This window comes from Diabrotica undecimpunctata, chromosome 1 (genome assembly GCF_040954645.1).
Source record: "Diabrotica undecimpunctata isolate CICGRU chromosome 1, icDiaUnde3, whole genome shotgun sequence".
NCBI lineage: Eukaryota > Metazoa > Arthropoda > Insecta > Coleoptera > Chrysomelidae > Diabrotica > Diabrotica undecimpunctata.
Window position 1 is genome coordinate 149,576,660 of NC_092803.1, and position 26,985 is coordinate 149,603,644.

At 33.4% G+C, this 26,985-nt stretch overlaps 2 protein-coding genes across 2 annotated transcripts in view; one reads left to right on the top strand and one right to left on the bottom strand.

Annotated features, from left to right (window-relative positions):
- wake (ankyrin repeat and fibronectin type III domain containing protein wide awake) overlaps nt 1–25,176 on the bottom strand; it is an 82,460-nt gene extending 57,284 nt beyond the window's left edge. Inside the window, exon 1 of the mRNA XM_072520200.1 lies at nt 25,029–25,176. The gene's annotated coding sequence lies outside the window, so the exon portion shown is untranslated. The remainder of the gene's footprint in view (nt 1–25,028) is intronic.
- LOC140440753 (uncharacterized) lies at nt 13,411–15,368 on the top strand. The gene has a single exon (XM_072531127.1). It carries the CDS (start codon nt 13,462–13,464, stop codon nt 15,208–15,210), a length of 1,749 nt encoding a protein of 582 aa, XP_072387228.1. The 5' UTR covers nt 13,411–13,461; the 3' UTR covers nt 15,211–15,368.
- Nucleotides 25,177–26,985: the final 1,809 nt, after the last annotated feature.

The window sequence follows — 26,985 nt, forward strand, 5'->3', positions numbered from 1 at the left end:
CCCTCCAAAACACATTATAAGCGACTATTTCAGTACCTAGGGAGACAGAATTATGACTTTCTATTATTAAAAATGGATCCCTAATTATGGAAGGATATAAATAATGATATAATAAAATATCATTTTGTTGAGGCGGTAAAGTTCCACTGTAGACATTTAAATTTCACGGCCTACTAAAATTAGGATTTGATAGCTACATATTTCAATGAGAGCATTTTGCTCCAAATTTGAAATTTGAAATAAAAACTCAATTTTCCCAAATACTATAGTGTTATTTACCAGAAAAAGTCACAAAATATAGGAAGTTGGAACTATATTTGGAATAAAACATTAATCAGGTTTTTTTTTGTGAAAATGTTTTAACCAGATTTTTATTCAGATGGATGCACGTTCCAATTTTAAATTTGGAAATTATCCAAAATCTGCAAACGAACTAAAAACTTTATTACATCTACTATAACAGAATTGGGGGTGATTTTATTCTGTGCGATGAATCGTCCGGTTTTGTTTTTTAGAACGAATTTTTGATAAAAAATGGGTTATAGTGTTAATTTAACGAACCGTACGAATACGTTACAATAATGTCTGCCACAGAGTATGTGTACTTTGCCATATATGTGTCGTAAAGATTAAGGCATTTAAAGGGTGCCTGTGTTCGGAAAATAAAAGATAGGTATTTGATTTGTGGTCAAAGTTTTATTTAATATAATTCAACATAAACATTATAAAAGCATACGACTTTCCTGTCCTAAGCTGAAGATATAACTTCACTAAACGCATAGTAAAGTAGCATCCTAGGTTTGAGACAAATATAAGTAGAGGTAGACCTCCAACACGATGGAGCGATGGCAGTAAAAGAGTCACAACAAACTGAATTCATACGGCGCAAGATCAACATGGAAACGACTGAGGGAGGCTCATGTTTAGCAGTTGACACTACAGTCTGCGTCATTATTATGATGATTTCAGATTAAATAGGTACTTATATAGTAAATCAATTTCTCACGTGAACTATGAACTGTGCGCGCTTATGATTTATTACTTGATTAACATTTTTGGCCCTTTAGGGACCTCTCAAATATTAAGAAGTACATTATATAGAGTAAAAAAAGAAAACACAAATTTCGAAGAAAAGTTTATCGTAGGAAAGGACAAAAGTTGAAAACGTCATATTTGATAATGCAAAAATGACGCGGTATTCTTCCGAAGTTCGGTTTTCCTGTTAGATATAAAATAAAGTATATTTAATGAAAATAATGCCCGATACCTACTGGTAAGGCAATCTAATCATAACTATTCACTAAACAAGTTTTAAGTCAATTATTTATACAATTAAACAAGGAGTAAATAGCGAAACATTCTAGATCGCAGTGGCGGCTCGTGGCTTTTGAGACAGGGTCGGCAAGGTTTTTTGTCTCTTCAGACATGTATGACGTCTAATAAAAAGGATTCATTCATCATAGATACATCATAGAACAGATATCTTTTCTTTGGCGTAACTTTTAAATTTTAAATCGTCAAAGAGGTCAAAAATTTACAAATCTTCAAAATTCGAAAAACGAGTATCAATTTGCATAATAATAGTATAAAAAATTTCAAAATGTATTCTTTTTTCTGTATGCTTCATAGACTTTAGGAATGCCTTTGACCGAGTGCAGCATATGAAGTTAATAGATGAATTAAAAAACATCAATTTAGACAAAAAAGACATCGAGTTTATTAAGGCTATATACTGGAACCAGAAAGCAGTAGTAAAGGTGAACGATATAGAAACAAATAATATACCGATTGCGAGAGGGGTTAGGCAAGGATGCGTCTTGTCTCCGACGCTTTTCAACGTGTACTCACAGGTCATATTCAGAAAAGCCTTATGGGAAAGAAAAGAGGGAATAAGAATTGGTGGAGAAATCATAAACACCATGAGATTTGCAGATGACACGGTAATTGTGGCTGAGAGTATAGAAGAACTACAAACTTTACTAGATGCAATAAATAGTGAATGCATTCAAATGGGACTTGACATCAACACAGATAAGACCAAATTTATGATAGTATCAAGGAGTCCAATAAATAATGAACAACTAACTCTTGGTGGACAGCAAATAGAGAGAGTGACAAAATTTAAATATCTGGGAGCTTACATCAACACAGAATTAGATCCAGACCAAGAGATCAGGGTACGAATAGAAATAGCAAAGGCAGCGTTCTTAAAATTCAAGCAATTGTTCTGTGACAAAAATCTGAATACTGCGCTGAGACTGAGGTTTGTTGAATGTTACGTCTGGTCGCAACTATTGTACGGGGTAGAAACATGGACATTAAAAGCGCAAATAATTAAGAAGCTTGAAGCCTTTGAACTTTGGATATACAGGAGAATGTTGAGAATTCCATGGACTGCCAGGGCCACCAATGAGGAAGTGCTGAGAAGGATGGGTCGAGAAAAAAAATTGTTGAGAACAATACAAGTACGCAAAACTGCATACCTTGGACACATACTAAGAAATGATAAATATAGTTTTCTGCAGGTCATCATGCAGGGTAGAGTCGATAGCAAAAAGGGAATAGGTAGAAAGAGGAAGTCATGGCTGCGAAATATTCGAGACTGGACAAACATGACTGTAGACGAATTATTCCACGTTGCAAAAGACAGAGAAACTTTTAAAAATGTGGTCGCCAACCTCCGTTAATGGGGACGGCATAAGAAGAAGATTCTTTTTTCGAGATCTGTGTTTGTGTCATGCCTCTGTTTTTTTTTGTGAGGTTCGGAAATATCAAGCGAATCCAAAATGTCACTGCGTATATATTGAAAATTACTATCATTACTTTGGACTACTCTCCTTTAAAACATCAAAAATAGATTCTGCCTTAAGGCTGCTACTCACGTCTGTAAAACTCTCCTAAAAACCTCTCATAAATATTACCAAGTAACGCGTATCGAACAACAATAATTGATAATTGTAAATGACGTGAATAAGAAAATGGTATCCTGAATTTCAGATTCAACCTTATTCAAAATGTATCTAATTGATTCTATTAATTCATTCTGGATTGTTTTAGATATCCCGCTAAATGTCTTCGCATTAGAAAGTAAATTAGAAGATTTAACGAATGCTCCGATTCATCGTGTCCCCTAAGTAATAATTCCTGACAACTTAAAAAATTTCGTTATGTTTAATAGCATTTTCACCTTGGACATTATCTAATGAAACATAGATATTTTGTTTTCCAAATAAATCTAATTTAACCTGTCTGTATGTATGACCTTTGGAAATATCATGTTTCTGTAAAGCCCTAAATAATTCTTTTAATAAGCCGGGACATTTTATTGCTCCCATGGAATAGATGAAAAATTTTGCAAAATATAATTTACAATATCAGATTTAACAGTGTTTGTTTACACTTTAATTTTAAAAAAGAAAAAACTTCAAATATATCAAAAACTCTTTAGCTATTTATGGCAACGATAACTTGTCACAGTATTTGTACTGCACAGTCAGTGTACCATCACTTCACTACTTAAGTACTTTTCCCGACCCCAAATTTAACATTTCATTTGCGGTCAATCCAAATGAAGCATCGGCAGATTCAATTTTGCCGTACCTACCGTTTAAATGCGTAAGGAGAGAAATGTATGTTTGGTTGCTTATCGACTAATATTCCGTTGATTTTTAGATGTAAATCGTCAAGCTTGGGATCGGCTTTCCGAAACGGGTCTGTATCAGAATTCACAGAGTCGGATGCATGACTCAGATCTCGGATCATTAATTTGAAAAGTGTCAACACTCGAGTTGATCGAATTTTTTTAAAAACCATGCCTAAAATTTAGTCTGTATTATCTCACACATATTTTTTTTTTATTTCAAAGCAACAAACATCGAGTTAGAATCTATGGAGAAGCTATGAGCATAGGTATTAACGTGTGTATTAAAAACGGCGTAGGTAGGCGTGGCTAACGATGATACCAATATGGCGGTGGGATCATGGCCGGACTCAATAATATTAAAACTACTATAAAAATATGACTAGTTATTCAGAAGATTTAATCATAATCTAAAAAAGGGCAATACATTTTTAATAAACTATGATTGATTTATCCCGCGGTAAACACTAAAAACACGATATATTATACATAAAGATATATTAATATAGTCAAAAACTATTAATTTATTCTCTGAAGTACGGGCCATTACTTTGTTTACATATTTGTATACTAGCCTGTAAAACGCTATTGCTGAAGATTTTTTATTAACATTGCTTTTGCTACTGCAACTACGTTGAGAACAAGAAACCATTATTGCACATATCACAATATATTATTACAGTTTCTATAAAAGTATTATAAAACTAAAAATATTCGAAAAACAACAAACGTAGGCAAACATATACGATCTGTCAAAAGTGTCAAAACAATCTTAACGATATGGCCGAAGTGAGGTCGTTTTTAGTCACGTGATGCCCTCTCCATAGATTCTAACTCGATGGCAACAAAGGACATCAACTTATTACCCGCGATAATTAATTATTGAAATACTGATTAAATTAAATATTAAAAAAATCTATAATATATCTATAAATATGTATGGGTTAGTTTATTTATAATAATGTAAATTATAAATAAACTAAATAATTTTCTTAAATCACTAATTTCCTTTCGATGTTCATGCATGGGGCTGCGTATAATCGACAAACTCTTCGTAAGACTGTACGTAATTACTGAGTACCAACCGCAAGCACGATGCAAGATGTTCGTCAGTTAGCTGATATTTTGATTGAACTATTTTCATTTCTAAAAACGTAGATTCGCATAAGTATGTTGATCCGAACATTCCTGTTAATGGAAGAGCTATTTGTTTTAAACATGGATATTTGTCTTCGGATATAAAATACCAAAATTTGGTACCAGATAATCTGGCTTTGAGACGAATATGTCTAAAAATATCTGTAATACTTTATTTTGGACAGAAATAACCTCCATACTGCACGCGTTTGATCATGAAAAATGTCGTTTATTGTTACAGTAGACTCCCTCTATAACGAGAACTGAAATGACAGACTAATTACCTCGTTATAAGCCGATCTCGTTATATCAGACAATAATAATACTGTGCATACATATGAATCTGTAGTTTTCTAAACCATTAACTTCCTATAGTGAAGCCATTCGGAGCAATATAAGATGCTAATAAATATTGTTTGAATGGCGTTTTTAAAAAAAAGTTATTTACTTTTATTGTCAATGAAATATATTAAAGCATAAAAGAGTTGTTTACTTTTATTATCAATGATATACGTTAAAACAAAAACTCTGTACTTATATTTTTTTCCAACTACATAATGTATAAAGCGTATTTTCAAGGATATCATAAACTATTGCTTCTGCAATTTTAAGAACTCTGTCATTTTTAACTGCTTTAAATGGTCCAGTATCATTCTATCATATTTTCTAAAGATGTGAAACAGTTGTATTTATTCATTGTAAAGAAGTTTATTGCGGGCTACAGTTCAGTTTATTGAGTGGCTGTTTGAAAAGGTATTTATTTATAGCCACGACCCGACCAAAAACGTAAAAAACACGTTTTTGGATCTTATTTTCTCTCGTTATAACCAAATTTGCCTCGCTATAGACGGTTATAGTTCAATAGAAATTTCACGGGACATCTAATGTATCTCGTTATAAGCGAAACCTCGTAATAACCGTGTTCGTTATAGAGGGAGTATACTGTATTATTATAGTATTGAACAATTTTATTAAATTGATTTTACAGAGAACCTTGTTGGTTATTTGCTAATAGAAGATATTCAAAATTTAAAAATGAGTTGTAAAAAGATTTCTCAATGATTGGCAAGAATTAATAAAAAATCGGGTACGAAAAATTCCACATAAGCTTAAATAATAACTTGCACTTAAACATAATTGATTTACCTTAAAATGAGATAGTTCCCAGTGGTTGGCTGTAAAAAACTAGTGTTATTGGTATATTTGTTAAAATATTAAAATAATGAAAATATCAAAACGGATTACAATTATTTTCAAAACGTTTTCGGTCCTATTAGACCATCATCAATGAAAACTTAAGTACTTGCATGAAAGCCTCTCACAAAACGGTCTAAAAATACGTAAATATTTAAAATATAATTGAAATATTTTAGACAGTTTCGCGAGAAGCTTTTATGCAATTACTAAAGTTTTATCTCCAAATATCAGCACTGCGGGTTCGATCTATTGATTAACTTTGAATTTTTTTTCAATTTAGTTTGCACTATCGTCTGATTACAAATGGAATTATTGTGTATTTTCCATATGCTTTTAATACACAAAATAAACATTCTAGCGGATTTGGGTTTTATGTGTACACCAGCAAAATTTGAATGCACTCAACACTATCAATATTTCATTACCTAATTGCATGGAATTGGGTAGTCGACAAAGATAAACCTATAAACATGCGAATGTACAAGCATAATGATAATAGTATATTGCGGATTTATCGAGATTACAGGCGTAAAATGTGTAATAATACCCATTTAACACTCTTATACATCTTAAGAGTAGGTCTATCAGTATATTTTATAATAGTTTCTTTGTTGCATATGTTTTAGTGTGTAATTCCATATTTTTAAGTTATTTTTAAAATAAAGTGTAAAAAATCACAACTACTACACACACGAAAAATATTCTTCTTCTTCTTCTTACGTTCCGGATGTTGGCGATCAGCATAGCTATTCGGAATAGTCCGGTTGTAGACGTATTGAATCACTTCCTTAGGTTTTGAAGCCAAGATATTCTTCTTCTCCCTGGTCCTCTCTTTCCAAATACAGTGCCCTGAAGAATGAATTGCAATAAGCCACATCTGTGTTCATTTCTCATAAAATGGCCAAGATATTCTAATTTGTGCTCTTTGATTGTGATAGTGATCTCGCATTCTTTGCCCATTCTAACGTATGGTCCTAAAGTTTTGGGAAAAATTTCACCTGGTCTGATTGAGAAGCAAAATGCATTTCACAAAGAAGGCCATGGAATTTAAATGTCATCAGTTATTGACATTTAATAAACAAAGCAGAATATTTTGGTTTGTGCTCTGCAAAATGTCTTATAAAATTGATATTCATCGAGGTGTTTATAATATGGTTGGGCGAATGTCGAAACGAAATATTGTTAATATTTATCGAGATCAAAACATAAGCAAATCGACAATTTATCGCACAATCAGAGAATGTGAAGAAGGGATACCATGTGTTAACTTGCGTAAAAGTGGCCGACCGCGGATTTTTAACCATATAAGAGAGGCAAGACTGATTACAGCAGCTAAGAACAAAATTGGGGTCTCACAGCGAAAACTGGCCAGAAGATTTCATGTTGGAAAGACTACAGTATACAGGACCCTATCGAGTAACAATATTATCTACCGGAAAAGAAGGAAAGCTCCAAAATACACAGAGGATCAATTAGAGAGAATTCCGAGATGTTGCCGCGCGTTAAGGCGAGTGCATTTCGTCAACAAGTCGAAACTTTACTTTAGCTTTGTACCGAAAGCAGACAATCCCCCCAACCTACCTCAGGCTCGTCCAATTGAAGAGTTCTGGGCAATATTAAGTCGGAAAGTCTATAATAACGGATGGGAAGCACAAAATCAGGAACAGTTAAGACGTCGCATATATACAAAAATTAGAGAAATTGACGCCGAGGTCGTCCAAAGGATGATGCAACGTGTCAGGGGAATTATTAGGCAAATCGAAAATAATGGTCCCTTGTCTGTCATTTGAATTTTGATTTATAATAAGGATAGTTAAGTTAAATTGTTGAATAATTTAATAAAAATATAAGATTATTGTGGTCAGAGTTATATGCTTTTGAAAATTTTCCCAAAACTTTAGGACCATACGTTACGTAGGACCTCAATATTAGTCACACGATCCTCCCATGAAATTCGTAAGATGCGCCCAATTCGAGATAACACCACATTTCGAAAGTCTCGAGCTTTCCTAAAGAAGCTTCAGTGAGCGTTCATGAATCTACCCCGTATATTATATAATACTAATACATATTAATGTAGAAAATATATAGCATCTGATGATAGACATTTTGGTAACTAGTGGTAAATCGTGACTTATGAAAAGAGATTTTATCTTTACGAACGCTGATCTTGCTTTCCTCATGCGTTGTTTTATTTCAGTAGAGTGGTCCCATTGACTGTTTATGTTAGTACCAAGATATGGGTAGCTGTTTACTCTGTCAATTGGTTATTGGTTTACCAAAAGGTGTGTATTTAATATTTCGCGCTTACTAACCACCATGAACTTTGTTTTGTTCGTATTGAGATCCAGCTTATATTCTCGACTTATATCTGATATGCGCGACATTATTGCTTGTAAAGCATTTAGGCTATCTGCAAAAACTACTGCGTCTTCAGCATATCTAATGTTGTTTAGATGCACTCCGTTAACTAAGACGCCTTCCTGTAGTTTTCCTAGTGCTTTCTCGAAGATACGCCCCGAGTACATGTTAAATAGCACTGGAGACAGAATGCACCCTTGTCTCACTCCTATATCTATGGAGGTTGTCTTTGTCAACTGGTCATCCACTTTAATGTTGGCAGTTTGGTTGTAATATAAATTATATATAATTCGCAAGTCTCTATCTTCCAAGTCCGCTTCTTTCAAGATGGATATGAGTTTGTCATGTTTTACTCTATCAAATACATTTTTGTAGTCGATAAAACAAATATATACATCACAGTTGACATCCCTGCACCTCTGAATAAGCACTTGAATATCGAATAGAGCTTCTCGGGTGCCTAAGGTATCGCGGAATCCAAATTGTGTCCATGACTTGTTGTGAACAAAAGTTATAAGCAAAAAAAAAATTAAAAGAAGGAGCGTACAAATTTGCTAGCGTTTAAGATGAGGACCATCATTATCAGTTGGGTCTACAGCATTTTGTGAGCCCTGGCCTGCCTGAAAACCTTCTTCTAGCCTTCCCTGTCGAGTGTCCGTCTTTTCCATCTCCTTACTCCAATATCCCTTAAATCGTCCTGCACATTGTCCAGTTATCTAAGTTTAGGCCACCCCCTTCTTCTTCTTCCGACCGGACTATTTAGCATAATCATTTTCATCTATTTGCATAATGTGGCCAGTGCCGGATTTAGTTCATGGACCGCCGGGTGTTAAGTCATACTATACCTCCACTCTCCAGTAGGTATAGATGCGTCTTAGGTTAACAATTCATTAAAACTATTTTAATATTATTAGGTAATTTATTACAAATATACAAAAAAACCACAAAGACTCAAACTCACAACTTATAAAGTAAATTAACATAATTATTTACAAACAAATTTTCCTACTTGCAAACAGGTCGATGATTTAATTAAAATCTAATTTTGTAAGCAGATCATTATTAATATTTAAAACAGCGAACGAATTTAATGTTTCTTCCATCATCGTATTTCTCAAATAATTTTTGACCTGTTTTAAAGTAGAAAATAATCTTTCACCAGTTGCGTTAGTAACCATCAACGATAAGAAGATTCTTAGTGCTATTACTACGTTTGGGAAGGTTGCAATTATATTATTTTTATGCAAAAGCTCCATCACAAAAGTAGCACCGTGAGTTGTTGGATTTTTATACTCAACTTGGCCTAGTAGTGATATTATAGCGACAGGTGTTCCGGTGTCCGAGCAATACCTAATAATGAATGCCAGTTGATCTGTGCGTGTTATATCAGGCGTAGAGTCAAAACTGATTGAATAATATTTGCCACAATGAATTTGTTTTACAATTTCTTCTAATATGTGGTCCGAAAGCACTTGCAAAAATTCAAAACAAATCGTTTTTGATAAATAAGATACTGAACCACAGTCTTTTGAAGCATATTTTTCAATATATTCTTTTAAAAGAGGATCATATTCCGCCAACAACTCTAGTAATCCAAGGTAGTTGCCATTGCTAGTAGAATCAAATTTTTCGTCGGTTCCTCTAAAAGGTAGTCCCTACTAGCTAAGAATTTTATGACACTAAAGACTCTTTGTAATATGTTTCGCCAAGATGTGGTCCCATGTTTAATCTGTTACCGCAGAGAATCATCGATCTTTTTCATACTCAATGAATTTCTTGAAATAAAATTTTTAAAATGTTCTAAATGAACGACTGACCATTCATGACTGTCACATTTTTCTTTAACCTTTTTCCAGTCGTCAAATCCAGTAAAAAAGGAAAAAGTGCATTTTTTGAATTCTTTCAGCACTTCATCTACACAATTTCTTAGCCAGAATTGTGGATCTTGTAAATCAACTCGATTAACACCACTTTCGACTAGAATTTGATGTTCAGGAGAACTCTATTTAGGATGTAACTCGATATCACAAAGTGGGTCTGAATTTGCTGTGGATGAATCATTTCGACGTGGTGAAGATCCTGCTGCAAATTTTATTTTATTAAAAAAGTAACTAAAACAATCAAATAAACCTACCTTCTAAAACATCTGAAACTGTTGTAATTGGATCGTCTTGAAAAGAAGTGCTCGTTGGTATACTATCTTGCCTGTATTTGGTAAAAGTAAAAAAAAAGGTGAATGTTGGTTTTTTTTTAATACTGCATTTAAGTTTTGTTGTTTTTCTAACTTTTGTCGTTTCCAAAATGCACTTCCTTCCTTTCCGCTCATTTTTTAGAAACGTAACGAACACACTTACTAATAAATAAGTAAAATTTGAGACTAGTCTCGAAAACTGCGCTAACACCACTGATGACTGATGACATGGCGTGTTGCGTGTTGCGAACCGGACACGCTGCCGCCAGGCGCACGGCGCAGTGGCGCTGGTCGATTTCCCGGAAACATGAAACGTGTTTTTGTGCGACCTGCTACCGCAGGCACGGATTTTATCGGTGACGAGACGAAGTTTTATTACCATACTATTTCAGAAAGTGATGGGAGCGACGTACCGCCTCTCAAAATTTACCGCCGGGGGCTAATAGTCCCATAGCCCCCCTTAATTCGGCACTGAACGTGGCCCACCCATCTTAGGCGGTTTATTTTGATGGATTTTACGATTTCTGCAACACCAAAAAGTCTATAGCGTTCGAAATTATATCGCCTTCTCCACAGACCCTGTTCGTTAATAAGAAGAGGATAAAGGTTTAAAATTGTGGTATGTAGGGACCAATAACACAGTTACTCAACTGTACTAGGTATATAATAACAGTGGAGTGGGTATAATTGCTGAAATATAAATAAATAAGAATATGATATAAGTTGTGAAAACGAAATATAGGATAATATCAGTGAAATTTGAACTTGATAAATAATTACTAAAAATGGTGTGTCTGTGTGCTAGAGAGAAGAACACCCAAACCGGATCCTGCGAGATATCTTAACCCTTTCAGCCATCTTATAATAATTGTACCCATTAATTTGGAATTCTACAGGAATATGTAACTTAAACCAGTTTAATGAAATTTACATTCTATAAGTATTTTACTTATGCGTTTTGTACCCAGAATGTGCATGGATGGTTTTATTCTAAAAGAAAATTCATGTCAAAAGCAATATGGCGGTAATTGCATTGTTTGTAAGAGGTAAGTGTACTTGGTTCTTCAAATATCAGTTTGAATAAAAGTCAATCGCCGTTTATATTTTCAGTGCGATGTTGAAAGTAGTGTTACTTATTACTAATTGTGAATATATTTTATTGAAATTTGACTTTTTTCAAATATATAAGTGCACCTCAAATTCGATGGACACAATTTTATCTAAAATGACTAAGTGAAATATGGACAAGGTGCAGCTATCGTATTGCAATTATCAAAAGTACTTTAACCTAATAAGTATGCATTGTACTCTGACAATTATTTTACGAGCTATAACCTTTTACAAATTCTCAACCAAAAATCAATACTTGTTGCTGGTACTGCGACAAAATCAATAGATTTTCTAAACCTGATGTAAAAGATTTTTCAAAAAACGAGAGAGGATCAACGTAACAAATTATTTCTTCTGATGGAATTGTAGTAACAAGATGGTGAGATAACAAGCCAGTGATAGTAGTATCCAACTTCGTTGGGGTTGGTACAGAAGATATTGTAAAAGTTTGGAATAAAAAAACAAAATGTTTCATTAACGTAAGTCGTAAAAACGGGAAAGATCTTCAAGCGATACATCTAGTCCAGTAGTAGCTGCAAAACGCTAAAATATTGAAATTAGACCTCCTACTGAGGTGAAATTTGATAATATTGGACATTTTCCAGAGCACCTACAGCTACTTTTACTTTTAAGATGCAAAAACCCTGGTTTTACAGAAAAATCAAGATGGAAATATCAGAAGTGCAATGTCCACTTGTGCCTTCAGAAGGAAAGAAATTGCTTTTTTATGTTTCATATGTGCTAGTTTTTTTAAATTTGTTAAGTAATCTTGGGTACAAATAAACCCATAATAAATTATTTTTTCGTTTGCTGAAAAAAAAAGCGGTACTGAAAGGGTTAAGATATGATGTGTATCATAGATGGAAGCATAGAATATCCAAACAGCAATTATAAGCAAACATAAGTCTAGATAAGAGTAGCTCTATCAAAAGAAGACAACGCGCTCACCTTTTGGCATCACAGTGTATATACTAATGTAGTGGTATTTACTAATGTAGTGTATTTACTAATGTTGATTTTATATGTTTCAGACAGATCTCAAAAAATCTACAAAAAACGCTTTCGACAACCAAAAAAAAATAATAAAACACTTAACAAATGGCACAAGCCACAAAAATAACTAACAAAACCCAAAAAACAGACAAGAGGAGCCCACGTCCTCGAATGCAGAGTCGCCGACTCTGGGGCTCCCACATGACAAGCATTTTGCTAATTTGAAGCATCTATAGCGCATCAGCCTGCTATCTAGGGTGGAGGATAGTTTGGAGCATTGAAATGTCATTCTTAGGGGTGTGCAAGTCTCAAAGGCTGGGTTTAATAATATTGCTTGCTTGCTTGCTACTCAGACTTTACTTACTGATTAGACGAAATTTAAATTGAATCTGAAAAACAAACTGTTATTCTACAAAGAAATATTAAAACTTCTATGGAGGTATGGGATCAAGTTCTGGTAAACAATATCTATTTCCAGTATCGGCATTTTAGAACGCTTTCAAATTAAGGTGTTCTGACTGATGTTCAACTCCCCATAGTTTATTTCAAATTTAATTATTGCAAACAATCTTCATATAAATTTGATTAAATTGGAAATAAAAAAACTTGTAAAAAACAAATTGTACATAAATCATTTGCTTGTTATTGAAATTTTTCTTTAGACTGTTTCCACATAAAGTAGGGTTTACGAAAATATTGTTGAAAGGTTAAATTCATAATTTGACGGTCTTCTTCCAAGGAAGCCAATTGTCACAACCTTTGAAAACATAATGTCAACAATATTTTGACAGTTCAACCTGACACGGTTCTTATTCAAAAATTTCTATTTTTAATGAGTATACGAGAGCTCCTCAAAATAGCTCATGAAAATGTTGTTTACTGCGCCGACCATACTTGGAGTAATGGATTTAGTTGTTATCAAGAAACCAACATGAATCTCCTTTTAAGAGAGACAGGTCTAACAGAACCAAATTATGTAGGATTAAGGCCTAGGACTGTAAAAGATTGTATTCCTAACAGTAAATTAGCCAAGTATTCAGACTACGAATACCATGATTCTAGAGAATTGTCATATAGATTAGAAGATTTTAAGAAAACAAGTTGTGAATATGATTTTAGCGGTGAAGTGACAAAGGAGCCATGGATGTTAAAAGAAGTTGATGAGTATTTTAAGTATTACACTGACTTTTACAAAACTCCAGATTCAAAAGAGGAGATCCAAAAGACGAATAGGTTTAAATATTTAACTAATTTTGAATTACCCTTTATGAAGTGCAATTCTTTAGCAGAATATTTTCTTAAACATCAAATAACTAAAGATAGTACAAAGAAATTGTGGGATGTTGAATCTTTGGATTCGAAAATGATTATGTTTAGGACTCTCCGGTCCTTTTGTGATCAAAGATCTGTCTTGGTTTATAAATCACCAGCAGGTCGATTTTACGTTTCTGAATGTGATGATGTCAGTAGTGAATTAAAAGAAGATTATTATGAATGGCTAAAACATGACGTTAATGGAGAAAGTAATATACATTTAAGTTCCCTTAACGAAGAAGTTAGAGGCGATACAGTCTTCGATGCCGATGTGGAGTCAATGCAAAACAGAAGACTATATTCAGCTGTTTTGCAAGGATTTTCTTCAAATAAAATTCCTACAACGCAACAAAATCCATTACCACTATTAGGAAGAAGTTTATCTGATTCTAGTGAAAATACGATGGAAAAATTAGGAAGTACTATTAACTTTTGTAAAAGAAAAGTAGATTCTGACGATACATTTAAAAACAATAAATTTTTTTCTAACTGTAGTGCACCAGCTGTCTCATCTACTGGTGTAGATGGTGTTTCCAGTTTTCAAAACGAAAAAGTTTCCCCAGTGAATGCTGTACCACAACATACATTTTGTACATTTTCCCAACCAATTCGTTATCGGCCGAGCTATAATCCTAGTAGTTACCAGTTTCCCCCTTTTTATATGTTTGTCCACAATACTTTACAACAAACTTATGTGCAACCCGTTTACAACCCTATATATCTTCATAGATCAGTTCCAGTAAGTATGGATAGAAATATCCTTCATGCGAATTGTTCGCATACTCAGTCTCAGTATTTTTCTTGTAAGTATACTACAAATATTCAAAAAACAAAAAGTGGGATATGTAAATCCAGGTCGAAGAGAAAGTACTATTTACGAAAAAATAAAATAGCTTTGTTAAAATGCAGTTTTACTAGAGAAGACAAAAGACTGAACAAAATATATTCTATGCCAACGGTGACAGATTCGGACTGTTCACTTGGCGAAGTGTACAAAGATACAGACGAATTGGTATCAAAAATAATAAATTTAGTTTTAGACGACTCTCTTCCTGACTGCAGTGTGCCTGTATCTAAAAGTCATTCCGATGAACTAGAAAGACAAGCTCTGGAGCAGTATAACAATTCCGATGAAAATGTTTTTCAGGATCTAGAAAGACAAGCGGCTGAAGAATATGAAGACAATTCGGAAAACTACAGCAGCCCCCCGAATTGTAGATTGTTATTCGGGGGGTTATATAAAAAACTTAATTATTACGTATTTTAAGGAATATTCTTTAAGTTATCAACAATAACAATATAGCTAATGAAAAGATTCTTTATTGACATAATCAAGATATAAACCAATGAATGTTACTCAGATGTTCTAAATATTATGTTAAAACAAAATTGGCGCATAAGATAATTAATTTTATAAATAAAACGTTAAATTTATAATACAAATAGTATATTTTCAAATGTTTCTTTAATGTTATTTACTATCGACATTTAAAGTCAAACTGAAGATAATAAAGACAGTAATATATATATATATATATATATATATATATATATATATATATATATATATATATATATATATAGAAATACTGGATATTATTGACTGTCTATATAAACAAAGAAAGCAGTTTATTAGGGATGCAGTCAGTAGGTTTGGCCAGGATGTTATAGAAACTCTCTTATCTGTAATGATAATTTGAGATATGTTGTAAATATTTACACTTTCTTCTAATTACAGTGTCTTGAAGAAGGAATAAAGTAATTCCGAAAGCTCGACCAAAAGTCAAAAGAGTGTTTCTATAACATCCTGGCCAAACCTACTGACTGCATCCCTAATAAACTGCTTTCTTTGTTATATATATATATATATATATATATATATATATATATATATATATATATATATATATATATATATATATATATATATATATATATATATATATGTAAATTCTCACAAAGCAGAAACTCTTTTAGCGTCTTTTAGGCACCGACAAACGGTGCCGACAGGTTAATTAAGAGTAATAAGTTTACAGAATTGATATCAGTTTTACGACTTCGGATACTGCACGTGTTTGTACCTTATTTTTCTTGGAATGTGGCTATTATATATATACAAGGATTTCCACAGTTTTCACTGTATTCCTTCACTCAACCGTTTTCTCCAATTTTTCCTGTTTAGCCAGTCCCCTTCCTGTAGGTTTCTTCTACTCATTGCTTCGTCCACCTCATCTCTGAAAGATCTTCGGGGTCTGCCTCTCTTTCTTCTTCCTATCGGGCTCCACTCTGTTATTCTATTTATCCACCGATTTTGGTCTGCTCTTCTGACATGTCCGTACCAGGTTAACCTCTTCTGTTCGATGTAGTCTATTATGTCGGAGTTCATGCCCATTCTCCTCTTAATCTCCATGTTATTTATCCTATCTCTTCTTGTTACTCTGCAGCTTCTCCTTAGAAATTCCATCTCTGTTGCTCTTATTTTGTTTTTGGTTTTCTTATTTATTGTCCAATTTTCACACCCATAAGTGAGGATATATACACCCATAATGTGGCTATTCTGTTTTTGAAAAATCTTTCACTAGTGTACAGTTGTTCGAAGAGTAAACTTGTGCAATTTTTAAATTTAAAACTATGGCTAAGAGATTTGTTAGATTGTTCTAATTGTTACTTTGATTAATAATGGAATGAGTCAAAGAGAAGTGGCCAGACAGCTTGGAGTCAGTCGTTGTATGGTCAAAAAAATTTACCAACGATTCGTAGAGACTGGATCTCACGAACGACGACCAGGATCAGGCCCGAGAAGAATCACGACGGCCAGAGAAGACCGTTCTTTACAACGCACTTCTTTGCAAAATCGGTTCTTTACGGCTAGATCAATCCAAAACCGTTTTCAAAATGCTCACAGGTAGACTTTAAGCACTTCTACCGTGAGAAGATGGTTGAGAAAATTTGGTCTAAGGGCTCGCTGTCCAGCAACAGGACCTTTGTTAACAGCAGCACATCGACAACGCCGACTACAGTTTGCTAGAGACCACGAGCATTGGACGATAGAAGATTGGAAAAATGTTTTGTTTAGTGATGAGTCCAGGATGGTTCTTTATGGCTCAGATGGTCGCATCAAAACATATTGAAGACGTGGGAGCGATATGCTGCTGGTATTTGACGAGTACGTGTTGCTTTTGGAGGAGGTTCGGTAATGTTTTGGGCAGGCATTTCATTCGAGGGCCGTACTGATCTCGTATTTATTGATAGAGGAGCGTTGAATATATATATATATATGTATATATATATAATATTATATATATATAATATATATTATATATATATATATATATATATATATAAATATATATATATATATATATATATAATATATTATATATATATATATATATATAGATAAATATATATATATATATATATATATATATATATATATATATATATATATATTTTTTTAGTGGATTTTCTTGGGCTTAGGTTCATAAAAAAATTTGATTTGGTACTAAGGCATTTTCATATATTTATTCGACGTTTCGGCAGGAAATCCATGCCTTTTTCAAGAAGTAATATTGACAAGCATGTAAAAATTTGTTACTAAAAAGTAGACGTCACAATTAAAATAATATTAAAAACATAGGACATACCCACTAAGTCACTACATGTAAAAAAACTTTTAGTAACAAATTTTTACATGCTTGTCAATATTACTTCTTGAAAAAGGCATGGATTTCCTGCCGAAACGTCGAATAAATATATGAAAATGCCTTAGTACCAAATCAAATTTTTTTATGAACCTAAGCCCAAGAAAATCCACTAAAAAAATATATATTAAGGTTCAAGAACTAAACTCAAACTATATATATATATATATATATATATATATATATATATATATATATATATATATATATATATATATATATATATATATATATATATATATATATATATTATACACACCGATACATTACCGAAATTCTAGACGAGCATGTAATGCCTTTTACTGGGTTTGTCGGCGAAAACATTATTTTTATGCAAGACAACGCGCATCCACACATAGCCAGGATGGTAACGCAATATCTGGAAACTGTCGATGTGCCAAAAATGAACTGGCCGGCTCAAAGTCCAGATTTGAACCCGATTGAACATGTTTGGGACCAACTCAAATGAAGGGTAAGAAACAAAATACCTGCTCCAATAAATCTTGAGCAGCTTCGGTTGGCGCTCATGGAAGAATGGGAAGCTTTTCCTCAAAACGGCATCCAGAATTTGATCAATTCAATGCCAAATCGAATGAAGAGTGTAATTCACAATAGAGGTGGTAATATACAGTATTAATAATCACGACTTAATTGTAGTTTTATAAAGAAACCAGAAAAAATGTACAATGTTAATTTTTTTCTAATTTTTCAATAAAATCATTATTTTGGAAGAAGTTATTTTTTGACATTTGTTTTTAAAAAAATGATTGTATACTGCTTTAGAACATATTCTTAAACATTACACAAACATCTAATGACAATCACTTTGTGGTATGATTCGTAAAAATTAAAAATGGCAAAAATTTTAGGTGGTACCTTTTTGGTAGATACGTCGCCTATCTACAAGTGAAGAAGACACAGAAGATATACAGCTTGATGATAACGTAACAACCAAAGGAAAGGATAAATTTCAATCCTTGGGGTTTATAATCACGAAAAAGGCAACAACAGAGGAAGAAATTACACAAAGATTAGGGCAAACAAGAACAGCAATTCGACAACTTAACTCAGTATGGTGGGATAGACACCTAAATAAGTATGAAGACAAAAAAACAGATTTATAAAACATTAGTGCAAAGTATTATGACATATGGGGCTGAAAATTGGATCATAAACAAGAAAAACAGCAGTAAAATAGTAGCAACAGAGATGGAATGCCTGCGAAGATGCTACAGAGTAACAAGAATGGATAGAAGTAATGACGAAATAAAGCAAAGAACATCAATAGAAACAGACATACTAACATATATAGAACAAAAAAGACTAAAGTGGTATGGACATGTAAGAAGAAGTAGCGGCAGCAGATGGATAAAGAGAATAACCGAATGGAGCCCCATAGGAAGGAGGAAAAGAGGACGACCCCGAAAATCATGGAGGAACGAAGTAGACGACGCCATGAGTAAGAGAGGTCTAAACGATGGAGAATGGGACAACAGAGAGAGATGGAAACGGTTGAGAGAGGGAAGGCAGTGAATACTGCAGAATCCCTGAATATATATATATATATATATATATATATATATATATATATATATATATATATATATATATATATATATATATATATATCTTTTTCGTGTGGCGCAGTGTATATAGAAGATATTGAAGTTGACGTTTTTTTCTTTCTACACGTAGTTTGACAGGTTAGTCAAAATAAGGCATCTTTAAATAAATGTTCTCTGATCTGTATTTAACTTAAATACAGGAGTTGTTTACTTTATTAAAGGACGCGCAACTGCGCATCTCTTCAGTAACTTTCTATTTATTTTGTTATCATAGCTTCTTTTGTTAGACATAGTATGGCGCCATCTATTAGTTATATTGCGATTCAACATTACAGAAAAACTGTTTTTAAGGTCTTTCCGGGTAATTTTTTGAAAAAAATATTTTACACAAACCTTCTCCTGATAACAAACACAACAAAACAATAATTATCTAATTTGGTGCCGTCGTTCTGAAGTAATGCCCGTACAAACATTTCGGCGATTCATTTTTATTAATATAGATACTACGAAAAAAATTTATTCTTCATATAAAACTGTGCATGGTCTGAAACCTAAGATGCAACCATCAGATATCTACTTTTCTCGATCTTATACGAGGTATGTCAAAAAATATGAATTTTGCTCAAGAGTAAAGTACCTTTATATTTCACAATATCGAAAATTGTTATTATGAAAAGTTAGTTGGAATTAAAAACTATGTTTTAATAAGCCTTTCTTCTTTAAGTGCCGTCTTCTAATCGGAGCCTGGATATTATCATCACTATCTATACTCTATCTATCGCTGCTGTGAAGATTTCTATCGAACTACATGTAAATCAGTCCCTGAAATTTTTCTACCATGACACCCTTCTTCTTCCTATACTCCTTCCTCCCATTTTTTTCCCTGTATTATCAATCTTAGCATTTCATATCGTTGTCCCCTCATTACTTGTCCCAGATATTGTAACTTTCTTATTTTTATTGTATTTATTACATATTTTTTGTCTATTATTCGCAATACTTCCGGGTTTGTTTTCTTCTGGATCTAACCATCCTTCTATAACACCACTGTACACCATTTCAAATGACTGTAGCTTATTTAAGTGTTATTGCTTCAGTGTTCCTCGTGTGAGAAATCCCTCCCCATTAATTGGAATATTGGAATACTTTGCACCGTACACAAAAAAGGAGATATATTTGAATGCTCCAACCACAGAGGAATTACGCATCTAAATGCCGCTTATAAAATATTTTCGATACTATACCACCATATGGCACCATTATACAGAACGGATAGTAGGAAAATACCAGGTTTGTTTCAGAGATGGTATATCGACAATTTATCAGACTGCAACTCTGAGCCAAATTATAGAAAAAACACTGAAATATGACATAGATACTCATTACATATTTATAGACTACAAGGTAACCTACAACTTTGAAAATAAAAGAGAAATGATCAAAGCAATAAAAGAGCTAGGAGTACCAAATCTGGCGGTAAGTTTAAAAAAACTAACTCTTGAAAAAGTTGTAATGTAGAGTACGAATCAAGGGGGAACTGTCTGACCTTTTAAAACAAATAACGGGCTGTGCCAGGGATATCCTATCTCCTGTATACTGTTCATTCTGGCTCTGGAAGAAGTAATACATATGTCACAAATCACAACCACCTGTTCAATATATAATAAATCAGTGTAAATCCTTGCCTATATTGATGATAGAACGGAAGACTCTGTGCGAGAAGCGTTTGTAGCACTATAATAATCAGCTACAAAAATGGGTTTTTTAATAAATACCAAGAAAACGAAATATATGAAAATAAACACGCCACCACAAATCCTCGGATCTCTTGTTATAGAAAACGAAATATATGAAAATAAACACGCAACCACAAATCCTCGGATCTCTTGTTATAGAAAACGAGTCTCACGAAAACTTGTTTTAAAAAATCTATGGAGCGGTGAACGACAATGGAGTGTGGAGAAGACGATACAACTTCAAACTTTATATAATGTAACAGGAACCAGATATCGTAAAACATATGAGGATATGAGGACGTCTGAGGTAGATAGGGCATGTAATGCGGATGAAACAAAATAATCCAACTAGAAAAACGCTCCTGGATAGACCCGTTAGTCAGAGAAGAAGAGAAAGACCCAGAACAAGGTTTCTTGATAACATCGATGAAGACATGAGAAATATGGGAATACGTGCTTGGCGAAGGAAGGCGATGGATAGGGACGACTGAAGAGAAATTCTTAAGGAGGCTACGACCCACACAGGGTCGTAAAGAGCCAGAATGATGATGATGATGAACTTCCATATAATATTTGGGAGCAAATATCAACAGCCAATGTAATAAAAAAAATTCTCTCAAGAATCGAACAAGCGAGGAAAACACTTTTTATAAGATCAGACCTTATTTTGGAGCTTAGAATCCGATTGATCAGATGTTACGTTTTCTCTGTCTCGCTCTATGGCTGTCAAAGTTGGCAATGGACTCTGAAACTGAAAAAAGAATAGATGTCTTTGATGTGCATATATACAGAGGATGCTGAGAATTCCATTCATATAAAAAGTTCCCAACGATGAAGATGAAAAAGACGAAAATACAATACTTGAGTATGTGCTGAGAGGTGAAAGATATGAATAACTCCCCATCATATTAGAAGGTAAAGTACATGGCAAAAGATCAGTAGGGAGACGCCAGAACTCATGGATAAAGGACCTGAAGAAATTATTTGACCACTCAACCGGAGACATCTTTCGTGCAGAAGTTTCCAAAGCTTCAATTGCCACTTGGATTCATATATATTTGAAAGTAGAAGGCGCAATAAGAAGAAGAAACTTTAAAAATTGATTTCAAAGCGGTTTAATAAGTATTTTTGACAAGTCACAAGTCTCAAATCATTGGAATAAAGCATATATGAACCCATATTTAAAAAAGAGATAAAAGTTTTTGTGAAAACTTCCCTAACATATTAAAAACAGACTAGACAAGCAAATGGAAGAGGGGCAACGTGGTTTTCGAGCAAAGACATGTAATCGATAAACATTCAGAACGAAATTGAGCTACCAATCTTGTATTTATAGATCTTAAAAAGGTTTACTCCGGTGTCCTCTTAAAGAAGGTATTTGAGATACACATAGAAGCACATTTAATCCTACATATGTAAGAGCAACATATAACCTTTAACCACACGGTTTATTTGCTGACAGTTATGAAGCCTCCCAGGAGTTAATAAATAGGATAACAAAAGTAGGTCAGAGATATGAACTTTCACTAAACTTTAAGAAAACAAAATGTATGATGATCCCTAAGAAAGAACAACGAATAGAAAGAGTAAAAACATACATCTACCTTGGTACGAACGTTAATGAAAATTGAGACCATGTCATAGAAATCAAATGTAGAATAGGCAAAACATGATCTGCATTTTAAAAAATGGCTAAGCTATTCAAATGTCATGATTTAGCAATAACTATAAAAATCAAGGTACGATGTTATATCTTTCCTATACTGTAGTACGGAGTTGTGGACTCGCAGACGCTACCTGCAAGAAAATTAAGGCTGTCGAAATGTAGCTTTATTGTCTATTCCTAAAGATATATAGTGATATATGGTTTAATGCTCGAATAAATCAACTGTAATCAAATAAAAGGCAGATATCGAGCACAATTTTTTATTAAATCTTGCCCAAGTACTTTCGGTCTTAGAGTATCTTCAGGGGCATTTCGTCAAAATTGTAGGCTATCCAGTATTTCTATGAATGTTATAAACATTAAATAATACATTTATACAACACTAGATAAAGGACAAACAGTTTAATAAAAGCTACATTGTACAAAAGAAAAAGAGCTGTTAACCACAATAAAAACAGCAAAAATCGAATACCTCCGTCACATCATGAAGAACAGTGAAAGATATGGATTGCTGCAACTAATTTTACAAGGAACAGTGAAGACCAGGAAGGCAAAGGATTTCCTGGCTGAAAAATCGACGTACGTGGTTTAACGCAACAACCACAAATATTTTCAGAGCAGCAGGGTGCAAAGTACAGATTGCCATTATTTTCGCCAACATCCATAAAAGACTTAGGTGATAAGATATTTAAAAAACAACAGAGGATGTGGCCCGGGAGGAGTCCAAAGTGAGCTTCTAAAACATGGTCCTGAACATGAAGCGTACATCACTAATAATGGGAAATAAATATTGTTAAATGAACAAAATGTCGTCCTATCGTGTGTTGACAGTATTTTTAGCGTCAAGCTAGTGATAGAGAAGAAATTGGAGCACAACCGGCAAGCTCATGTGGTGTTTGTGGAGTTGACAACAGCATATGGCAGTCTACCCTTGAGGCAACTATGGCTGGCAATGAAAAATAGTAAGTAAGCAGTAAATATATACGCACGGTACAACAACTTTATAATAATATGACAGCAACGTCAGAAAAAATTCAAATTAGTAAGGGCTTAAAACAAGGATGTTGTATAGCACAAACACTGTTTAAAATATATTTAAATGAAATTCTTACTAGATAGAGGAGAACGTGTCAAAACGTGGGTATATCTGTAATCGACGACAAGCTTTTCACATTAAATTTTGCAGATGATCAGGCTGTCCTAACTGAGGATGAAATGGACTTAGAGTATATGCTTAGAAAATTGATCCAAGAATATAATGATTATGGCCTTACAAAAAATATGACAAAGACAAAAAAATTTGTTGTTGGGACTAACGGCCAAGAGCTCTAGATAGGGATAGACAAAATAACAGCTAAGGACAACTTTACGTACTTTGGTGTTAAATTGACATCAGATGGTGGAAGTGACAGTGATAATATCAACAATAGGCTAATGCAAAATAAAATTCGTATGTATATTATAGAAGGGCCTCTGTACGTATAGTGCGGAGATTTGGAAGATCAATAAACGCAGTACGTCCAGAAGAAATGCAATAAAAAAAGAACTATGGTGCTCCAGAAAAACCAGACTAGCTAGAGAGAGAAATAAAATATCACAATAGAAACGGGAATAAACGTAACCACTAAAGAAACCATTGAAATAAAATAACTCAAGTGGTATGGTCACCTGAAAAGAATTACGGATGATGGCCATGAAAAATATGAGAGAGGATTCCGACCTTAGAAGAAAAAGAGAAAAACCGAAACGCTGCTGAAGTAAATGAGGCCATAGAGAAAAGAGGTCTAAGCGATCAGGACTGCTATGATGGCAAAACATGGAAGCTGGGACGCGAGAACGGCAACAAAAGCTATGTATATATATATATATATATATATATATATATATATATATATATATATATATATATGTAATTACCTACTGGTATTACGCGTTACTTACATTAATGCTTTTATTGCATGAGTACATATGTACAAAACTAGATTCCAAGAAAAAATTAAATAATCACGATTAATTACCTGTGGGGAATAAATAATTATTCTGACATAAACAACAGAATGATAAGGTAACATATTACGTCGTCATTCAACGATTTAATAGTTTAGTTGTTTTTTTGTAATCAGGAAAAATTGATCATTTTCAAAACCGCAGTTGTTAATAATTCAAAACAATCTTAAATGTTACATACATTCCCTGCAATAAAAATATATCTAGGTACATTTATATTTGGCTTACAAATTATAATGTAATAAAGTGTATAAATTAATTGCATTTGAAATCCCGAAATAATACTTAAAATTCACTAGTGAGGGTTTAAAGTACCCATAAAAACACGCCGTGTATGTTTAACCCTTGAAATGTATGTCAAGTAATTATTTTTTTTTCAATCTACATGCATTAGAAATTCTACTTACCATTCTAAAACTCCGAAGTCGGAATCCACTCAGCAGTGGATTCTTCTTTAAATAAAAAGGAAAACATAATGAAGGGATGGGATGGCATAGAAACAACACCGCAAGGGTTAAAATTTCACGAGACAGACATGATCGTGGTGACTGTCCATATTTGTAGGATCGTAAGATCGATCGCGCAAAGGGGGCGTGCCATGTTGTTCTTCATTTCGCTTACAACGGCGCATCAGACTTCCAGATAAGATAAAAAGTCAGATAAATTATGGAAACTTGGAAGTTAACGGACCATACAGCTTTTTTTGAAGTGTTTTCAAGTTCAATTACGGATATTGCCCATTACTTATATATTGTTATAAAGTGGAAACGCCAGCACGAACTCATTATCACTTTGTTTTACCCTACATTTGAAAATTCATGGCACATTTTTCCTTTCTGTTGGTCTAGTGTGCAAAGGTTTCTAAAGAGGTGTTTTTTAGTAGTTTCTCTGTATAAGTGACGATAAAATTAACGCGACTAGTTCACCGTATGGGAGGGAAACTTTCTACTTTCGATTTTCCCAACGACTTACACTTCGATAGTTGATTTCTTCAATCCCGTTTTCCTCACTACATGGCCCACATATATTAAGTTTCTTTTAAAATTATACACCCTATATAATTGATGCTAAATACAAAAAAATCTGCAATAATAATTCAAGTTTCTAGTCAGAATCGACTTTCGTAAACTATACAGGGTGTCAAGAAACTCTCCTGACAAACAAAAACCGGAGATTTCTCAGATAATTTTAAGACGATTTAATCCAATTCACCTAGTCCGAAAATGCTTCCTAAGGCAGCTAGAGCTCTTTGAAGATAGCGCTTTGCAAATAGTTTTTTTCGAATACCTCCAAAACCCTTCTATTTAGAAAAACGAAAACTGGTACGATTATTTACCCTTCAGAGTTGAATCGATTTCATTAATTACAAATTTCTAGTACCGTTCATAGGCGTCCGTTTTGGGTAGGTCAACAGTTATTTTACCGCATAACCTTTTTGTCTTTAACTCTTAAGCATTTGTGATACTAGATTATTAAATTTTTGGATATCCTAGTACTAAAAGATACTCTTACTTTAAGTCTGTAGGATACACCGTTTTCTAGAAAAATCGATTTAAAAATTTTTCGTTTTTTCGTCATGAAGGCTAAATTAATAGGTACCTTAATTAATTTTATAAATTACCTTTTGTTTCAATAAATGCTGCACACAATTCATAAAAAAAGTTTGGGAAAAGAAGAAAAAAATCAATTTGAAATAAAATTTTATTTAAATGTTTTTAAAAAAAAAGTATTTATTACGATGGAAAGAAACTACGAGTAACACAAAAATACAAGTATCAAAGATAGATAGTAACAAAAGATGCTTAATGTGATGACCGTTAGTCTCTTTTATATATTCTCAAATACAATACTCGCCAGGATTCAAACTACACTATTTGTTATTTTGTCTGTCCAAGGTATTTTCAAAATTCTTCTGTATATCCACATTTCGAAGGCCTCTAGTTTATCGGTATTGCTCTTGTTTAAAGTCCAAGTCTCTCTCCGTACAGCAGTATCGAGAAGATGTAGCATCTATCCAATCTCATTTTCAGGTTTAAGTTAATGTCATGACTTCCCAGAATGTCCTTCATATTAACAAAAGCAGCTCGAGCCTTTCCAGTTCCAGTTTTTATTTCTTATGTGATGTCATTGTTGTTATTAACGCTTGTTCCCAAATATTTATATTTGTGCAACCGTTCGATTTCGTTATTGTAAATGTACAGGTTTGCATTCAATCTTTGTTTTTTTGAAATAATCATGAATTTCGTCTTCTTGACGTTCATTGTTAACCCTTTCTCTTCACTAGCTGTGACTACCTTGTTTAAAATGGCTTGCAGGTATTCTACTGTCTCCGCCATTATCATATCATATTACCATATCATCTGC

Bases quoted from the DNA above. Each gene is read 5' to 3' on its own strand.
- LOC140440753 (XM_072531127.1), top strand. From the start codon at position 13,462: ATGAGTATACGAGAGCTCCTCAAAATAGCTCATGAAAATGTTGTTTAC.